Consider the following 19,533-nt stretch of genomic DNA (forward strand, 5'->3'; position numbering starts at 1 on the left):
GGTCGCATCTTTTATGTAAACAATTTATACAATAGAAAAAATTATAAATAAAGCCTGTAATTTTACGTCAGTACTTTATACACAATTTCCATATATTTTACAACACATGTGGAAGCCATTTTCATTAAAAATATAGAGAAATAAAATAATATTTCATATAATGCAGTATGTTTTCATTTAAAAATGTTAAACGTCTCTGCACCCTTATAACCATATTGATGATGATGAACAAATGATTATATTCAAAATTAACGTGAATTCATCATGTTTTATCGTTGTTGTATTTTACGTGCACATGATAGTTTAAAAAAATTCATTAGTAACTTTCAATTAAATAGGTAATCGTTAAATGGTTTTAATTAAATTCAGTGATATCTTTCTGAATCCAAGCCAATTAACAATCAAATGCATCGTTATTTTCATCGATTTTGATTTGGTGTTACCCTGAGATCTTTTGTAACCCCTTGCAAATTTTGTAGGAGTTGCACACGTTTATTTCTTTTTCTAATTAAATCATTTTTCGAATCGGAATGTTTCAATATTGTATTTCAATTTCAAGCTGGATGTCGTCGAGTTAGTCGTGATCGATTTGATGAACTATGTGTTCTACTGCTAGATCGTTTCCTCTTTTTACTTTTATGCCTATCTTTATGCTTCGATTTTTTTTTACGTGTATAAGATTTACTTGAATAATTACTGCATTGACTGTGCGACCTAAAATCTCCATCAGAATCTGAACTATTTAGAATTACTTCTCTTGTCTTGGACTTAAATTCACGATCTTTTCTTAACACGTCTCTGGTTGTCCAAGAGCTGTCATTATCGCTCATATCTCGTTGAGATTCCCGTCTTCTAGAACTATCTCTTTTTTCTTTCTGGGATGCATAAGAAGATACACTGCTACTTCTAGACTCAGATTGTCGATCACTCTTGTATCTTGACTCTTTTCGGTGAGCTTCTTTTGTATCTGATACTTGTCTGGTTTTACCTCTTGTTCTAATTATCTTCTCACTTCTATTCGTATCAAAATCACTTGAACTAGTGGCGTATTTCCTTTTAGATTTTCGCAGTGTACGAGATTTCACATTCTTCACAACTTCGTCTGAATCAGTACTATTACTACTGAATGATTCATCATCCGAATATCGAGTTTCTTTCTTAATTAAATCTTTACGAACCCGTACAGTGCCTTTCGTAGAATATTGTAAAGTTCTCGACATTTTTTCATCCAAAGGTTTTGATTCGATTTCGTGAGAACTGCTGTCACTACTACTACTACTTAATTTTCTTTTCGATGTCCGCTGAGTATTCCTCTTCGATGCCTTTTTTCTAGCGTCACTTTCACCTGAACTGGATAAATTCCTACTCGTTCGATTACGAACTCTTGCTTCTATAGATCGCTTGCGCCTTTTACTAGTTGTACTTCTTTTCGTATGTTTTCTAGTACGACTTTGATATTTTCTGCTTCTTCGGAAATTGTAATCGCTGTCTGAATCAGAATTACTTTCGTTAGATGATGATGCCAATGCTCGGTTCTTAATACTGTGAGATGTACTAGGTTGGACAATATCTTCATATGAAGCAGGTGCTGGAACTCTAATAATGATATTAAAATAACATAGCTATGATTTCGATTGATGTCAAGTGTTCTGAAATAAAATATTTTTACTTACTGAGCGTTATCATTTGATATGTGAGAAATGTTTATTTCTTCAGGATCGGATGAAAGTAATTCTATGATTTCTGGAGTTCTTTCATGACGAGGTTTCACATAACCAATCACTTCGCAATCATTATCTGATGTGGAGGAATCAGAGGAAATAGTCAATACATCTGGTACATTGTATGGGATTTCCAATTGGAACGTTTGTGCTACGGTACTTGGACCTAATTAAAAAAATACTTTACATTTTAATTTCATGTAAAATAACAATGTGGAACAAAAAAAAGACAAATGAGAGTTTTACCAGGCATATTAATTGTATGCGGTCCTACACTAGGCATATCTGTGTTCATTCTAAGGTCGATTGCTTCATCTAGAACTCGGACATCTGAATCGTCAGAACTAGTGCTAGTACTGCTAGATGCAGGTGACAAAATATGTGATACATATTCATTTGACAATCCTATAATGAATATTATTAATTTTAGAAAGAAAGGGTGTAAGGTATCACGTATGATATACAAATAAGTAATGGAACTATATCACATACCTTGAGGTAAATAAGTTACAGATTGATCATAGCCAACTAAATCGAAATTAGTTCGCGCATAATTAAGTAATTCATGTACAAAGTGATCTGTATATGTGCTGAAATGAGGGCGTACTAACTCTCGAAATTCTGAGCTTCTGATATCATAGTGACTAAGAGCATCCAATATGATACTTAATACATATGCAACAAGTGAAGAATTGTTATTAAGTAATACTTGCAATTCTCTATTTAACCATGGTATAAGTCGGTTTAATTCTCTCGGTTCTCTCCTTAGACAGAATAAGAAAACGTTATATTGATTTTTCATGCAAATAATGTATAAATAGTACCAAGTACTAATACTTACCGATAAAAATCGGCACTACATTCGCGAAAGCGGCCAAATACATCTGGTAATGCAGTAGCCCAAATTCCGAGCCTATAAATGGTGCGACGATAATCGGCTGGATTTACACGTCTACGTAAGCGCTCTCCTATTGGAACTTGTGGTGCTATGCTTGGTAATTGTTCTCTTCTTGCAACCTGTTCTGGATTAAGCACTATTTCATGTGGGCGCCTGTGATGTCCTGTCATAGTTGTTCTACAATGATTTAATTTATTCGTTTATGACATTGTTATATATTTAATATTAAATATTAATCTTAGATTAAGATTTATATGATACCTATAATGAAAACGATGAGTGCCAACATCCATAGCATGACCTAATTCAAAATTAAGGTCAAAAGTGGCAAATTCTCTAGGTACATGATACTGGTCATAATCTTCTTCTGACCTAACATTGTGTATGATGGATTTGAATGTCTGCTTACATAATGGACATTCTGTCTTTATTTTAGACCACTGAAGTAAACAAGTAAAACAAAATTGATGAAGGCAACTATCAGTGAATGAGGTATTCACTAATTTGCCCAAACAAATGCTACAATTTGGTGGAGGTGACACTGCACCATCACTCCGATCACTGCTATCTGGATTCTGTACAGGTGCTTCTGATTTAATAGGTTCTTCTGCACCTGCGGTCGAATCTTTTACTTCTAATGGGCCTTCCATTATAGATTAATATATTTGTCCATTTATTAAAAGGAACTACCCTGAAATATATTAAATCATATATAAATTCAAGAAAGTTAACATTAATATACTTGTATAAAAAATAATTCCATCTATAATATATTATATATGAATTAAGTATATATACTATAAAGTGAAATTAGTAAATTTAACTTAAAGTTAAATAATGTCATTAGTAATATTAATAATTATCCACTAATTTATGAAGACTATACAAGATATTTTACATATATCTAATTGTTATTATTATTACAGTTTATAAATATTCACAGACTACGATAGGTTGTTTAAAATGTTACATAAATAATTTCAGTTTACGATAAAAATGAACAATTAACAAAAATACAAGACTGTATATAAACTCTATTACGTCGACGTAAATGTCATACGTACGTGTAAAAATATCAAGATAAAAATTTTTTCGTCTTAAAATTCATTGAAAAAAGATAAGCTTGTATTAACCTTCAAGAACGTATTTCTATTAAAACAAGAAAGAAAGTGAAGAAAAAGACGTCATACGGAAAAGAAAGAGGCGTCATAAAGCTGTTTTATAATCGGTATGTTTCCATTTTATTCAACTTGTTATTGATTATCGATGTCACTATTTTTTTTCATAAATCATGCGGTTCTAGAAGTATGAGTTTTTACCTTCGAGAAACGAGAAGGAAATTTTAATGTCGGCGTTTAGACGAAAAATAATTAATATCTCAACAAAACTATCTTTTCTCGGGAACAATACTTTCATAGCAACCCATGATTGCAGAACGGAAACTGGTGTAGCATAATGCTATGAATGAGATATTAACCGAAGGTAAGAATTATTATCATCAGTGATACCCTCTTAAAAAAAATTCCTAGCAGGATGAAGATAGATAAATACACGGTCTGGTTGAAATAATATTTATTTGTTCAAACTTTATCTTCAATATTTTAAATTATTAGTATTAACTACTTATATTGTTTATTACGTCATTTATAATAATATATTATTATTATTATTATTAATTTATTTTAGTCCGTGCCTTTCGGCTTTGGACGACTTCCAGATTACATCTCTTACATTGTCTTTACTTATTATAATAATATAAAAATAAGTAATAATACATATAACTGTAAATTTTTGTTAATTTGCTTCAACTGTATCGACTAACTTAATAGTAGTGAAAATTAAGTAATCGCAGTAGTACCAACATTTTAATATCTCGAAATAATTTATTGCACAAAGACAAAAAAGCTTGAATACTTGATGCTTTTTATTGCTAACATGGTACAAATAGTACTTTTATCAATTTCTTTTATTTATTATGTTTATTTGTCATTTCTAAATATTTGAAAAATCGAATAATATAAATACTTTTTATACGTTGTTTTGATGTACTCTTATTTTTCTTATACATTCGTAATATTATATTTTAAACAAATGGTTTATGAACATAATTTGTCAGAATCAACCGATAACTATAACCAGTTTATTTTCTAAAATATTATGTTGTAAAATGATGGAGATAAAATAGAAATAATTCTTCAATTAAAGAAAACCTTGTACGTACCATGATCATAAGATAAAGCTGCTATGTTAGGAAATTATGTTTCATATCATTAGCCAAAAAGAATAATGGGAAACATACATATATAGTTCGCAAATAATGCTTTATCATGTCATTACTGAATCATTTCAACTGTCTTGCTAAGATATGTATTACTTAAAGAACCGTAGTTATTTCACTATTGATAATATATAGATTGCAGATTTTTACGCAAATTCATTTTTTTGAAAATATAATTAAAAAGATAGAGCCTCGGTAGAAAATTTTACCTACCAAATATTATAGAAAGCATTATACTTTGAATACTTTATATATATTTTCATGCGTATTCTGTGTAATTTTGTACTTTCAAATTAGTAGTTTAAGCGTAGTCTAATAATATAATACTCAATAGATTATAGGGACAAAATGATGGATATATTTTTACGAATATTTTGTTAAAATTAATGAATCCTTTTGGTACTAATTGTAATATCTCCGTAATTATCCCTGAACCTGCAATAGTGCCGCGTTATTTGACCGAAGTTTTGCCTTCAGTTCATTGGCTGTTGCTATTCCCATTAGTTTTTGGAAGTAATTTCATTCAGTAAAACCGAATATGTCTGTTTTAATAAAATATCAATTCCATATTTTGTACTAGGTTCTAAGGTATTATACTTGCACTTAATGAGGAACACTTAAGATTTCCTGAAACTCTATTTTTCTTAAGAATTGGTCAGATATGGTCCTGAGCCGCAGTCAGTTAACGTAAAATTACGGTGACTCTGATTTCGTGAGGTAAAAATAGCTTATTGTTACGTAGTCGAGCAGTAGCGATGTTCATTAATATTGCCGTAAAAATATCCTGTATACAATATTGTATCTAAATATTTTTATGTAGCAGGTACATTAATTTGTGACAATAACGGGTATTTGCGTCTTGCCGTTCAATACTAGCCATAGTTATTTTTTAATCTACATATGCATACATATGTATTTTTATGATAACGTTATTCAATAAAAAAGAAAGAGGATGGAGAAAGTATTACATACATTAAATACAAAATTAATTGCTGCAGATAAACATCAAGATCTGATTAATAAATACAAAACATTATGTACAGATGAAGAACGTATAGTATTTACTCTTAATGTTATGTTAGAATATAATATAATTCCACAAGCTTGTGGTGATATAAAAGATGCAAAGGAATCTGAGAAATTGAGAGAACAAGGTAATAAACTATTTGTTTCAACACCATTGAAAAATTATACATGTGTGGACGCATTAAAATTATATACAAAAAGCATAGCTTATGCTCCTTATCCATCTGAACAACTTGCTTTGGCATATGCCAACAGATCTGCTGTTCTAATGAAGTTACATAAATGTGAGTTATGTATTCAAGACATAGATAGAGCACTAGCACTCACATATCCAGATAATTTACGTGCTAAGCTTTGTGTAAGAAAAGTTGAGTGTTTAAATGCTCTGAAACATCCTCGTATGGAAGATGCCATAAAAGAAGCACAATATTGGTTGGAAAAGATGTCTTCAGATGATATCAACCGAAAAAGATTAAGTGAAAAACTAAATAATACAAAACACAATTTAGCATCTCAAAAGTTGAAGAAACAGAATATCATAAAACAACCACCGCTTCCTAAGATAAAAACTCGTAATATTGAAGTTCCTTGTGCTTCTGATGCAGTAACTATAAAGTATAATGAAGAATATGGTAGACATATTGTAGCTACTCGTAAAATAAGACCTGGTGAAGTAATTGCAGTAGAAAAGCCATACTCATTAATATTAACACCTGATAATATACATACACATTGCTCAAATTGTTTGGAGGTGTCTTGGGCCAATATACCTTGTGAGCACTGTACATATGCTATGTATTGTTCAGAGGAATGTAAGGCTATGGAATGGAAAAAGTATCATGATATTGAATGCACAGTATTTCCCTCTATGTTAAAGATGAATTTTGTCAAATTAGATCTGTTTAGTTTAAGACTTGCAATTCAGGCTGTGAGAGAAGCTACAAATATACAAGAACTAAGGAAGGAGTTAAAAGAAGTTGATAGTTGTGTTGGTAAATAGCTATACACATTACCATGATGAAATTAATATGAGTGTTAATTTTGTATTTTCTTACATTCTTTTCAGCTTCTCGAACAAAAGGTTTTTCTAAAGATGGAACTTTTCCTAGTGATAAATATAGGAGTTTATTAGGTCTTGTGACTAATACTGAAAAACGTTCAGTACAAGATCTCTTTAGAAGATCTTTAGATGCAAGCTTTATTTTATATTTTGTAGCAACATGTACTAATATGTTTGGAAATCCATTAAGCAAAGATTTATCTGTGTTAATAAAAAATGCTGATGTTACATTTGTTGGCAGTCTTATTTTGAGACATCAGCAAATGATTCCTAGTAATATTCATAGTGTATGTGATTTTCATATTGCTTTAGTGCAATTACTTTTTTTTGTCATAAATTATTAATATTGGGTTGGTCGGGAAGTTCGTGCCGATTTTCGGTAGATGACATTAGGACATAATAGATAATTAATGTAAATGACTATTTGTAGTTCTCTGAGGAATGTGGATTAGAGGCAGTTGAACGTGGTGCTGCAGCCATGCCATTCTCCAGCTTAATTAATCACAGTTGTAATCCAAATATCTTAAGGCATTCAAGATCTAAATATGTTATTATCTATGCTATATATCCTATTGAAGAAGGTGAACAGGTATATACAGGGTGGTTGGTAACTGGTGGTACAAGCGGAAAGGGGGTGATTCTACGCGAAAAAAGAAGTCGAAAATGTAGAATAAAAATTTTTCGTTTGAGGCTTTGTTTTTGAGAAAATCGACTTTGAATTTTCGCTCGGTACGCGTGCATTTTATCACGTCTCGTTATAATGGATCTCACTGTAGATCGTTGTCTCGATGAAAAAATTAAAAAAAAAATTTTTATTCTATATTTTCGACTTCTTTTTCCGCGTAGAATCACCCCCTTTTCGCTTGTACCACCAGTTGCCAACCATCCTGTATATTTAAGTGATACATAAATGGTACATTGTGATACTAATGTTTTGCCGTTCACAAATTTTTTATTCTTCTTTTTAAGTTATATGATATTTATACCCAACATTATGCTATTACACCAAAAGCTGTGAGACAAAAAAAACTTTTGAAGCAGTATTATTTTAAGTGTAATTGTCTACCATGTCAAGAGGATTGGCCACTATACTATAATCTAAAATCTTTCAGAGTAAGTTATTAGTTAATTACGAATATTTTAAAGTATTACTTTGTACTATTATTTACCTCCGCGATTTATTATTTTATAGAATTTAGTTAAGAAGGAGGAAGATAAGAACAGGATTAGACATGTGTTAAGAAAATTTAATAGATATGTTGATATTGCAACAGAAGGAAATATATCGGATAAACATATCGTTGATGATTTGTTAAAAATGATTGAAGTACTATATGAATTGGTGCCAATGCCAAGTACAGAAATGAATGATGTAGTAGAAACTTTGAAGCGTGTCTACGATTTAAATGGAAATCGATTTGAAATCCCTGAACTGTAAGTAAAGTCTTATATGATAAAATTTATACAAAACAAAATTTTAATATGTTTTGTATAAAAATAATGTGTAAAATAATGTGTAAAAATGTGTATGAAAAATAAATGTGTGTTTTAAACTATTTGTCTCTTCTTTACATCGAATATTTCTATACATGTTTTAATATTTAATAATATTTATTTATAATAATATATATTTATATTATATATTTGTATATATTAAAAATATATGTGCTATGAATACGACGTCAATGTGTATTTGATGTCAATAACATTTTATATATTGACATATAAAATATGTATTATATTATTTTTATTAAGTACAAATTGACAGAGATCGAGAAAATACAATACCTGTAAAACCATACAAATGTTATAATGTTCAATTGCCGATAAGGTTGGATAGTAACTAAAATAATGATTAAAGTATGTTCATTGGAACTGAACAATTATATAGATACTGCAGTGATGTTCTTACTGAGCTTCAAAGGGTACAGTTTATAGCATATATTTGAGGTAGTGAAGAAGGTAAAAGGTGCATAAAAAATTGGTATAAATTATGAACTTTCAAAATACTGAATGTCAATTCCTCAAAATGTATCCTATGTATTAGGATCTATCTTGCTAGCAACCAGCTGAATATTGGTAATAAAATTGTTAACCCTATTGAGTGGTATATACTATTTGTACCACTGCAAGTGGTACAAACTGTTTGGAAATAATTATCGAAGTAAGTAATTCTCCATTCAACAGCAGGATGTACAGGACTATGTTTTTCTAAATACATCATTAATGTATTTGATGTAGTGACACCTACAAAAGAAAGTGCATTGTTACATTGCTTATTAAACAGCCTGTTAAACGATAAGTAACTCATTTAAAAAATTATATTTAACAAAACTTATATAAATGTACCAAGAGATGTGGTTTTGAGATCCTTTAGCATAGAATATCCATCACCACCGCTTTGCAAGAAGTCAGTCAGAAGTACATTATAAGTTCGATTTTTTTCAAGTTTGTTATATGTTGGAACATTGCAGGATGCACACAATACTTCTACTGAAATTACTCTTGAATTTTTTGGTTGAGTTAAATCATAGACCACCTGTAGTCATTTAAATAAAGTAATATGATTAATTACTGTTTAACAATATTGAATTATTGGTTTGTAGTAATAGCTAGAATGCTATGTATATATAATCACATACTTGAAGTCCTGAAACTTGCAAAAATGCTCCAAAGAGATTAGCAGTATTATCCTTGTCTAGATTGTAAACGCTCCATTCTAATACAGACAATAACAATTCTCCAGTCATTGAAGCTTTTAGGATAGTGTTATGAAAGGGTAGCACGTTAAGAACATCACCCATGGTGACTTTATCTTCATTGCCTCTTGTGATAGAACTTCTGATACTGCCACTATTATGAATAGCTATTGCAGCATCCGTCCAACTGGATTGGTCTGCATATTCACCAACATTGTAATCAATCATGCTATCTGTGATTAAATTGCCCAGGTTACACTCTCTTAGTCTACAAACTTTACTATCTCCTTCGAGGAGGACTTGTGTCTTTCCGAGTATTCTTAAGCTAATATTATCGATAGCATCTCTCATCTGTTCTAATTCGTTTAAAATATCTTTCGCCTATTACGAAACAAAACAATTATATAATTAATATAATTTCTAGTTTGATGTTACTGGTTCTATTTAATTGACATGACTTTATTTTATAACACGACTTTTTAATAATAACAAGCAATAATTATTATTAATCTGTGGATTTGTAAGATCTATAAGGAGATAGATCTATAAGGAGATTCTACTCTTTTAATCATATTCTCAAGAATATGAATTTGCATAAAAATCCATAGTCTAATCATTATTATAAAAGTACATTTTGAAAGTCATGATATGTTAATAGGAGCATAGAAATCCTTCAAATGAAGTCAGGAACAAGGAAAGTAAATGTTTTGGGAGAGACAGAGAATATAAATCATCTCCTCTGGTTACATACTCCTAATACATACTTCCTACAGCCTGGTTAAGGAAAAATAAAATTTCTGAGGTCGAAAACTGGGAATAGTAGAGATGATTAAAATCAAATCGGTATTGAAAATGAACCAATTACTTGATTTCTAAGTATAATTTCTACACTTTTAGAATCACATTGTAGAGATGATACATCTATTTAATATTCAAATATAACTTAAAAAATAATCTTTTATTTTAATAATTGCTAACAAAAAATTGTTCTACAATGTCTCTCAAAGAAGTTATAGCATATGGCAACAATAATAGTAGGGTTAACAAAATTTTATAAAAAACTATTGCATTCTATATATGATGCAATGGAATTTAGAACAGTTTAGCGATGAACTTTTCTTGTCTATAATATTCTGTTATGGACAGGGCTAATATATTAGGAGCATATCTAAATCGAATTGGTAACTTCTATTTTCTATCTTTCTCATATAATAGTGCGAATCTTGTCTGTGACATCACACTAGAAATTTAACGACTTCCTCGAGTATTCTATGTTCCTGTTAACATTTCTCGATTTTCGGACTAAGTTCAAACACTCAATAGATGGCATTGATCTCTAATTCTTTCTTATCGCTATCCTTGTACAGTTTATCGGGACGTGTGTATAAAGGTACTGCTGCATTAAGGAGCTATAAATCTATTTTTCAATAATTTGAGAGAACTAACAAGAATCAATTCAATGTCAATCAAAATCAAATTACTTTTTGAAATATCAACTAATTAGTCAACCATCGGTTAAATTGATAATAATAAACTTCTGTTTTTTTGAATATGAAACCTGCCTTCTTCTTCCAATAAATATAATTAAAATATTAGAGCTGCCTTTTTATTGTTATAAACCTTATATGCCTATGTTATATGCCATGTATATATATTTGCATCGATAATGTTGTCAATTTCATTACAAGATATGGATTTATATAATTGCACATCAAAAGAAGATCCGACTTTGATATCAAATAATGTAGATGACAATTATTTCTGTTATATATATATACAAATTTAACGCTCACCTGTTCAATACTGCTATCTACAAGAATAGGATTGCCATTAATATAAGTCACTTCTCCCTTATCATCGAAGGTCACCGTAAGATTGCCAAGATACTTAGTATAAGCGTAAGCTTGAACCACATAAACCTTTCGTCCACTTTTCTGTATTACTTCTGTTGGATATAAACCTTCTGGTACCTCCAAATCCGGTTGTATGCCATTATAAAGGAAAGTATTCGTGTGTCCACCGATCACTATATCGATATCTTCCACTTCTCGACCAATCTTTTTGTCCATCTCAAATCCAGAATGTCCCACAGCGATCAATATGTTCACACCCTGGCTTTTTAATTGTTTTGCTTCTCTACGAATGCTCTCCACTTCGTCTAAGAAAATCACGTTTTCCGTTCTGGCAATTATCTTGGTATCCGGTGTTAGATAACCGATTACGCCGATTTTTACTCCATTTACGGTTAGAACTGTACTGTTTTTTAACTTTGTGGCTGCCAGATCTGGTTGTTTGCTTAAGTCCAGGTTGGAAGTGACTATGGGGAACGAGGCGTTCTGGATGAAAGGTATTAAACCTTCCACGCTTTCGTCGAACTCGTGGTTTCCTAAACTCTGTAATTTTGTGACAGAAAAAAATACAGAACGATAAAAGATCGACGGCATGGATGGATAGTACGGAAGTATTTTCACACGAGATACTCTACCGTGACATTTGGAGCTAGGAGATTCAAGAATTTGGCTACAATTTCCCACTTGTACACGCTGAACCACATAGATCCTTGATAAGTATCGCCAGCGTTGAGGAAGAGACATGGGACCGACGAGTTTCTGGCTTGTCGAACCAGAGTAGCTATTCTCGCGAATCCACCATAGCATTTCTTCTCCTCTGCTTCTTTCTTCGAGCAAACGCTTGATAATCTTGATGTTTGCTCGAATCTGTGAACATTAATCGGGCAATTTTTTTAGACTAATTGACAAATTAACAGGTTAATTGTTTGAGTTAAAAGGATGTATCTGATTCAAGCTGATAGTCTAATTTGTTTTGTAATTGGCTAGATTCAGTTATGAATAATTTATAAGTAATCTGCGTTTGAAAATAGGCTACTCGACTCGTTATTAGTGGTGTGATAAACAGTGGAATATAATACCAAGTATACGAAAACACATTACTTTCTAGATATTGAGTATCATCGAAATTAGAAAATCATCGCGAAAACAAACTGATTTTCTTTCGTGTGGCCTTCATACGTGAAGGTATTTCGCTGGATAATTAACGTGAAAACTAACGTTTAAATCGCACGTGGAGTATTAGTTATCGTTACGTTGTTCGTAATTAGCGTCGATGCGTTGCAATCGCGTAGTGCCGATATTTTGACTATTTGAATATTTAGCCGAAATAATTTGCGACGGAGCGTATTGAAAAACTTACTAAACGCAATAAATAGCGACAATCCGCGAGAAACAAACTGACTGTTAGACTGGGGATATTTACGCAAATGCGCATCTTATTCGTATTTCTACGTCTGGAAATTTTTAGAAGATGGACGAACATAATATGGGATGATCGAAGTGAAACAATGGAGAAATACGGCGATAAGAATGCTAGTCGATGTCTGTGCATCTTGAAAACTTTTCGCAACATCTATTTTTTTATCTTATTTCTTTTAATTGCGAAAACTACAGAGTCTCCGCTGTTCGAATCAATATAAAAGTCGACTAATCGCGATAAAATCAATCTCTTATCTTATTCCTTTTTTTTTTATAGAACGATTTTTACAAAGATAAATCTGATAACAGGGAAACGTTGTGGCGAAAGCGAATAATTTCCGACGATTATTACTATTAGACAATTCGCGATTGTAGATGTTTCTTATCTTTACTCGTACATTTTTTTTTTTTTTTAAATAACGAAAATAAAGAAAGAGGGAAAAGTAAGAAATTGTGTTAAAATAATCAGGCTAACTATTAATTTGAACAAATTCAGAATATACGTACGCATTTCTTTTTCTATATTTCTTCCTCCTGTAAAGATACGAAACGTATCCTTTTATGATATCCATATATTCTTTAGAAAATCAAAGATATCTTTCCTCTCGAATTCTCCTTTTGTAAAAAGTAAAAAAAATAAAAAAAAAAAAATAAAAAGGAAAGAGAAGCGGAAGAAGGATATAAAAACCAGTTACCTCGAATGCATATCGTTGGTGTGAACGATTCGAAGGGTGAGTCCCTCAGATTCCTGGGGTTCCGTAGGCATAGGGTTGCCGAGGACTTCACTGGAGAACGCCAGAACGGTCGTAATCATGATCCAAGCGACGAGCATTTTGTCACACGGCTGTTCACGCTTCGGCTGCATTCTCGTCCAATTTCACACTGTTCCGTTAACCGGTTGTTTTAAATGTAATAAGGCAAGCGACTTGGGTATCGTGGTGGCTATCAGCCAGAAAGAATGGAGAGGAAGGGGACAAATTGGTTCACCAATTGCGACCTTGTCCGATTCGTAGTTTCATCGCTGACTAATATTCCTTTCTTTTCTATTATCTGTCCCGTTTTTCTCCTTCGTTTTAACGATCAGCCGTTTCGTTTTAAGACAATCCATTCATTTTCTGGATCATTAGGTTTCTCGTTTTCGAGGAAGTCGCCAGGATCCTTTGTCTGGATTTTCTATTAAACGAAGAAAAGAAAAAGATGCATCGTGACTATCCGCTATCGTCTAGCTCGTTAATTTTTATTGTAAACGAGGTTTTGTCGTTAAATTACTTCTCGTTGAATACCGCGCAGAATACTCACGTAACGAGAAACAATCTCCACTATCTTAACGAACTTACATCTCCTGAGGACTGTTATAAATCATCCATCATGTGTTCCTCGGAAATATTATTTTGCGCACTTATAGTTTTATCATAAACGCAAAAAATCTTAGAGCCTAATGCCTTGATAGTGGAGATACAATTTTTAGGATGGTTTTGTAACGAGGACATAGCGTACGTATTATAATTTGCGGCCAGTTTTATCGAAGACAGATTCATGTATGGTTTAGCGAATTAATTAATATTAGTTTTTAATTAATAATAACGAATAATTAATAACTCGTCGAACTATATCGCGTGTTTTATCGAGCGTGAAAGTGTTAATGACGAATCAGCTGGATCGAGGGTACTTGGGAGGAAAGTCGCGAAAAGAAGGTAAAGGACTTAAAAAAGTAGTTTACCGAGATGAACGATGAGGCAATAATTGCATACTGTCATCCACGATACGGGTGAATATAATTTCCTTGCACAACATTCCTTGCACAACGATAAATGGCTTAAATATCCTTTCGATAATCAATTACGTGTATTCCGGTTATCCGTGTGAATGCTTTACTATCGAATTCTGTTATTTGTCTTCTGACTGAATTCTTTTCAACCGATGCATATTTTTGTACCTTAGAAAAAGCGTGGCATTTTCGTTAAATTCTTGCATATTCGAAGATCTTCGAGTTCGAGAGAAATGCGAAAGAACCGTTTCGATAATCGTACGATAATGATTTCTTAAAACATTGACAATTTCTTTTTCTCACCGAGGCGAATGCGAGATCGAGAGAAAAAAATTCGAAGATCGCAGAAGAGCTAATTTGCCTACTTTTAATTTTGCGATACAGAATTTAGACGAAGCTCGATAGAAATTTTCTAGCCGTCTGTGCTGCAAGTTGTGCCGCTGACAAAGCAGGTATTGATTGCTTTATCGGATCCAGAAATTGTTTAACGATACCTGACATTTTTTGAGGTACCTCGTCGGCATGTATTTATTATTTATACTTCTATTTCACGCATGCCGAGATTTTTTGTCGCGAGTAAGCAAAAATTCCACTCACACGCATTATGCGTAATATACACCACCGCTCAAAAGTATTCGGGTATTGGTATATTTCTGACATGATGCATTTTGATTACAGAATTACGGGCAAATCAATCTGCAATGATTTTATCCTCTACAATTATCGCAGCTACGTGTAATAGTATTAGGCCATCCTATAAGTAACGTCGGTTTTTGATTAATAACTTACAGCGAAAAGAATTAAAACCTATTGACGTTTATTTCTAATCGTCAATTTCAATCATCGGTTTCTATGATATTTCCCTATTTTTCCCTATTTTTCTCTCGAAGTTTTGAGTCAAACATTCAACGCTGATTCTGTTTGCCTACTACCATTGAATTTTTTACTGAACGATTTTCTTCTAAAAATGAGTCTTCGATATTTTCTCACGCTTAGAACACGTCCTGTATTTCACGAATGTTTTTAAAAATATCCTTAGTTGTGCTGGCTTTTTAAAATTCCCATAGTATGCAATTTTCTAACCGAGACACATTTTATAAATTCTATTAATATGAAAATATTTGATTGCTGCTTTCTAAGAAACAAAGGGAGAAGGCTGTATAAAATACATCAGCATTATCTAAGGTAAAATAAGAAATTTATAAGAAAGAATAAGGTAGAATAAGATGTTTGTTATTGTAAAACCTTGTAGAATTCGGCCAACAAGTTGTTTACCTTCAAATTCTTCAATTTCTGAATTGTACATCAGATTTAAGAAGGTCTAAGACTAAAATGACTTTCAGAGATATGGTGTGGAGTGCTGATAAGGAATATTGTATGAGGCTGGAATTACAATAAATTATCTCCCTCTCTCTCCCTCTCTTTCTAAAACGATTATTGAGTATTTATGTTATATAATTGTTATACAATTAATATACTATATCATTTTTACATACATTACGCCATATAACTACACATATATAATTATATAATTATAAATACATACACTATATAATTAAACACTAAATAAGTTTCTTAATTTTTTACTAAATATAATACAACCGGTGATACTGAAACAACAAATTTGACAATTTCAAAAGTAAAGTAAAAGGTAAGAGGAAAACGCAATTTAGCACTGTAGCCTGTAGGTAGCGACTGTTGCTTCTAATTATTAATTCATCTTTAATTTGCACGCTTTGGTACGACTGCTATTACTAGATTGTTAGATTCTTATGCAAATTCATACGTTTGAAAATACTTATAGGTAAAAAAGTACAGACTGTGTGGAAAATTGCTCTATCTACCAAGCACTGTACAAAGTACCACATGTTGAATATTTTACATACGTTCTGCGCATTTATCATCTGCATTTTATGCAATTCCGCATTTTCAAATTCCCTCTAAACGCACATGTAAAATGTATTTCCTACAAATGTATACGAGGAAACGATTGACCTCAATTAGCTATGAGCGTTTAACATTTAGGACTTAGAAAGGTGGCACTTGCGATAAATACGGTTACATAACGAGTTATTTGGCGTTGCATTAGAAAAATGACAATGACAAATCAACTACGCGGCTTCGTTTTGTTTCACGTCTAATTGATACGCTGTACTTCCTCATATTGGAAAAAATGCATCAACTATACCCGGTTTGTATTAATTTAACGAACGTAACTTCTGAATGAAATGGCCTTCGTATCACTCGATACGATTTAAATACGGCAGATGTCTATCTACTTCGCGTTTTCTATTTCCTCATCGAGTTCCGTTCGATGAGAACTGATTTCCATTCGAACAAACGAAGGCTCTGTTATTTCATTTAATTGCTACAGATTAAAAAACTGGATAGCATAGCTACATGTGACTATGTTTATCTTCTCGTCGGATCATCGAATAGAATCTATCATTAAATTTTCAAATGTAGAAGTTTCGCGAATCTAAAATATAAAGCGTTATACTTTGCCGAATCGCGAGACAACTTAAACTAACAACGAGCCATTAAAACCACGGTTGATAAGAACTTCGACAAGCGTCTACGACAAAAAGCATACTATTAGATTAAAGATCTTAAAATATTCAAGCGTAATAAAGACGTGTGTGATGCCTCATGACAAGTGATAAAGGGTGTTCTTTATCATTGTTAGATGTGTTCGGGATTTGGAGTCGCGGTCAGTTTATGACTCGGACAACACATCTGCCTTTTTCGAGAAAATTCGAATTGCCTACCTCCCCAAGCTGTAAACTTTACGATGCGCACCTCATTAACACGTTGACTGCCACGACACCCGTATTCGGTTGTCAGCAAAGTTTCTGGTGGGACTGCGTAACCCATATTCGGGTGTCGCTTATTTGACTACTTGCGAAGGATCGTCGTAGATATTTGAAAAGATATTCCATAATAATAAAACTGTTGAATTGTTATAAAAGTAATACGAAAATGGTTTATTAAAATTATTTAGAATGTAAAATTAAGAAAGAAGTTTTCAATTTTTCTTTTCGACATTGTAACGAATTAGGACAGAGATTTTAAGTTATACCGTTCGTTGCTCGGCCAAGATTCAAACTGATTTTGTAGAAAGCGGAGAGGAATGGAAACAAAAGAAACGAGAAATCATTCTTGAGACCACCACTTGAGCGACTCGCATTACTGAAATATCGATGGGAGCACCCAGCAGAGAACGCTTGGTACTGCTGATGGAGATTTCTTTGAAAACGTGTTAAGGGACTAAGAGACGAGGGTACAATTAAACCATGGAAAACCCGGGGACGGAAAGTCAGGATATAAGGACGAAACGGAGCTTTTGTTGGGAGGAGTAACGACATCCTACGATAACCTTCATCAGAGCGTCGTATTGTTCCTATATACTAAAAGTGCAAATAAATTGCCAAACTATACTAATACTCGATATATTTAATTTACCTTCACCTCGAGCGTTAATCTCATTCAAGGTTCGCGATATCAATCGGTCGGTTGAACCTGACCGATCGCTATTTAGTTGAGAATTCGCAACAAAGTGAATGTGGCGATCGAAGGGGCTCGTTTCTAACTATACATACAAAGATCACGCAAACAAGAAATAAGCAATTTTTTAATTTAAAAATCAATTCTATGTTCCCAAAACTGTCATCTCAATTGATTGTAGAATTTAATCTGTATTTTTAAGTTCTATCAATACACGATACAGGAACATTTAAAAAATGATTCTTCACCCGATTGTTTATAAAATTTCATAGATTTATTAGTTATTTTCAGGAAACTTATATTTCTGAATTATAAAAAAAATATATTGTTCGAAATTAAGAAATTAATAAAAATGTACTTGTAATGTTCCTTTCGTGTGCTGTTCATATAATACTAGATCTATCTAAATGTATTATATATACAAGATTATAAAAATAAATATGTGTACGTAAACGTATCTCTGCCTAGATACAATTCCACGTTAATTCTGTTAGAAAACATTGAATGTTTTCAGTAATCACGAAAGATAAAAATCTGAAGCCAATCATATCGATTGAGACAAAGATCTAATTGATAATCTAATCCTGACAAATGCTAATCTGTTTATTAAAGATTCCTACGGTAAGTACACAAAGATTTTATTAAACCGCTCTTTGTACCTTGAAAAGTAAAAAAAACATGCTAGTTAGATATTTTAACTAAAGATAATAAAAATACCGCACCAATCGTATCGCGTCGAGCCACATGATCGATTGGCATTAATCACGAGTCACTTGAACGAAATTTTAAAAGGATCCGAAGACGTACTACGTCTTACGACGTGGCTGTGACAATAATAAATCTTCACAAATCACTCGATGTCCATCAATCACTCGATTGTTCAACAAATTTCCAAATTTTCACCCCTTTCGAACACGTAATACGATTTTGTCGTATACTGTACTCGATAGAAGGGATTTAAAGAAGAATGATCTATCGAGGAACGATCAGGCATCCGGAGCGCGCTTATTCGAATGTATTCGATTGTCGAACTAAAAATATCTCACTCCTCATAACGAGGAGAGATCCTGATGCCAATCACTCACCGATGGATCTCCTCTGTGCGATGAAAGTTGGCCGCTGGTTACACAACGATCACACGGCTGACTCGAGCACGACGTCGAGTGCACGACGGCGATGAAGTTGCGTTTCCGCCAACGAACCGATTTTGCCGAGCGACCGACGTCGACTGAACACGATCGCCGACCGAAAACCTCGAGCCGCCTCCGTTTGTCCCCCGATCCATCCACGAATTGCTCCTCCGGCTCGTG

The 19,533-nt window shown here is 32.6% G+C and overlaps 3 protein-coding genes across 8 annotated transcripts; 1 reads left to right on the plus strand and 2 right to left on the minus strand.

The window, feature by feature from the left end:
* Positions 1 to 57: 57 nt before the first annotated feature.
* Positions 58 to 4,079, minus strand: LOC117155353 (Topoisomerase I-interacting protein). Of its 3 annotated transcripts, none has more exons than XM_076623380.1 (7): positions 3,939 to 4,079; positions 2,881 to 3,310; positions 2,563 to 2,796; positions 2,214 to 2,482; positions 1,968 to 2,126; positions 1,674 to 1,887; positions 58 to 1,596 (listed from the first exon to the last, which is right to left on the minus strand). In XM_076623380.1, the coding sequence occupies exons 2-7, from the start codon at positions 3,267 to 3,269 to the stop codon at positions 555 to 557; spliced, it is 2,307 nt and encodes a 768-aa protein (XP_076479495.1). In that variant the 5' UTR covers positions 3,270 to 3,310; positions 3,939 to 4,079; the 3' UTR covers positions 58 to 554. The 3 variants fall into 3 exon arrangements, with proteins under 3 accessions (XP_076479495.1, XP_033187132.1, XP_076479494.1); XM_033331241.2 differs by having other exon boundaries at positions 2,214 to 2,485; XM_076623379.1 differs by having other exon boundaries at positions 2,214 to 2,485; positions 3,810 to 3,947.
* Positions 3,970 to 8,539, plus strand: LOC117155355 (protein-lysine N-methyltransferase SMYD4). Of its 4 annotated transcripts, none has more exons than XM_076623381.1 (7): positions 3,970 to 4,101; positions 5,478 to 5,614; positions 5,718 to 6,915; positions 6,990 to 7,270; positions 7,414 to 7,572; positions 7,953 to 8,096; positions 8,176 to 8,539. In XM_076623381.1, the coding sequence occupies exons 3-7, from the start codon at positions 5,850 to 5,852 to the stop codon at positions 8,419 to 8,421; spliced, it is 1,896 nt and encodes a 631-aa protein (XP_076479496.1). In that variant the 5' UTR covers positions 3,970 to 4,101; positions 5,478 to 5,614; positions 5,718 to 5,849; the 3' UTR covers positions 8,422 to 8,539. The 4 variants fall into 4 exon arrangements, with proteins under 4 accessions (XP_076479496.1, XP_076479497.1, XP_033187135.1 ...); XM_033331244.2 differs by lacking the exon at positions 3,970 to 4,101 and adding an exon at positions 5,234 to 5,410; XM_076623382.1 differs by lacking the exon at positions 3,970 to 4,101 and having other exon boundaries at positions 5,231 to 5,614; positions 7,414 to 7,564; positions 7,996 to 8,096.
* A 174-nt stretch (positions 8,540 to 8,713) lies between these two features.
* Positions 8,714 to 19,457, minus strand: LOC117155356 (protein 5NUC). Its single transcript, XM_033331246.2, has 7 exons — positions 19,309 to 19,457; positions 13,647 to 14,124; positions 12,168 to 12,399; positions 11,476 to 12,075; positions 9,626 to 10,063; positions 9,333 to 9,522; positions 8,714 to 9,230 (listed from the first exon to the last, which is right to left on the minus strand). The coding sequence occupies exons 2-7, from the start codon at positions 13,814 to 13,816 to the stop codon at positions 9,034 to 9,036; spliced, it is 1,827 nt and encodes a 608-aa protein (XP_033187137.1). The 5' UTR covers positions 13,817 to 14,124; positions 19,309 to 19,457; the 3' UTR covers positions 8,714 to 9,033.
* Between the last annotated feature and the right edge of the window lie 76 nt (positions 19,458 to 19,533).

The sequence above is a fragment of the Bombus vancouverensis genome, chromosome 12 (assembly GCF_051014615.1).
Source record: "Bombus vancouverensis nearcticus chromosome 12, iyBomVanc1_principal, whole genome shotgun sequence".
In the NCBI taxonomy this organism is placed as follows: Eukaryota; Metazoa; Arthropoda; class Insecta; order Hymenoptera; family Apidae; genus Bombus; species Bombus vancouverensis.

What these genes read in the sequence shown, in the direction of transcription:
- LOC117155356 (XM_033331246.2), bottom strand. Translation starts at nt 13,816, where the DNA reads ATGCAGCCGAAGCGTGAACAGCCGTGTGACAAAATGCTCGTCGCTTGG. An exon ending in TGCAAGTTTCAGGACTTCAA is followed by an intron (nt 9,523 to 9,625) that starts GTATGTGATTAT and finishes AAATGACTACAG; the next exon opens with GTGGTCTATGATTTAACTCA. An exon ending in TCTCAAAACCACATCTCTTG is followed by an intron (nt 9,231 to 9,332) that starts GTACATTTATAT and finishes TTTCTTTTGTAG; the next exon opens with GTGTCACTACATCAAATACA.
- LOC117155355 (XM_076623381.1), top strand. Translation starts at nt 5,850, where the DNA reads ATGGAGAAAGTATTACATACATTAAATACAAAATTAATTGCTGCAGAT. An exon ending in AGAAGTTGATAGTTGTGTTG is followed by an intron (nt 6,916 to 6,989) that starts GTAAATAGCTAT and finishes CATTCTTTTCAG; the next exon opens with CTTCTCGAACAAAAGGTTTT. An exon ending in TTCCTAGTAATATTCATAGT is followed by an intron (nt 7,271 to 7,413) that starts GTATGTGATTTT and finishes GACTATTTGTAG; the next exon opens with TTCTCTGAGGAATGTGGATT.
- LOC117155353 (XM_033331241.2), bottom strand. Translation starts at nt 3,269, where the DNA reads ATGGAAGGCCCATTAGAAGTAAAAGATTCGACCGCAGGTGCAGAAGAA. An exon ending in GCATACAATTAATATGCCTG is followed by an intron (nt 1,888 to 1,967) that starts GTAAAACTCTCA and finishes TTTTTTAATTAG; the next exon opens with GTCCAAGTACCGTAGCACAA. An exon ending in ATATCAAATGATAACGCTCA is followed by an intron (nt 1,597 to 1,673) that starts GTAAGTAAAAAT and finishes TATCATTATTAG; the next exon opens with AGTTCCAGCACCTGCTTCAT.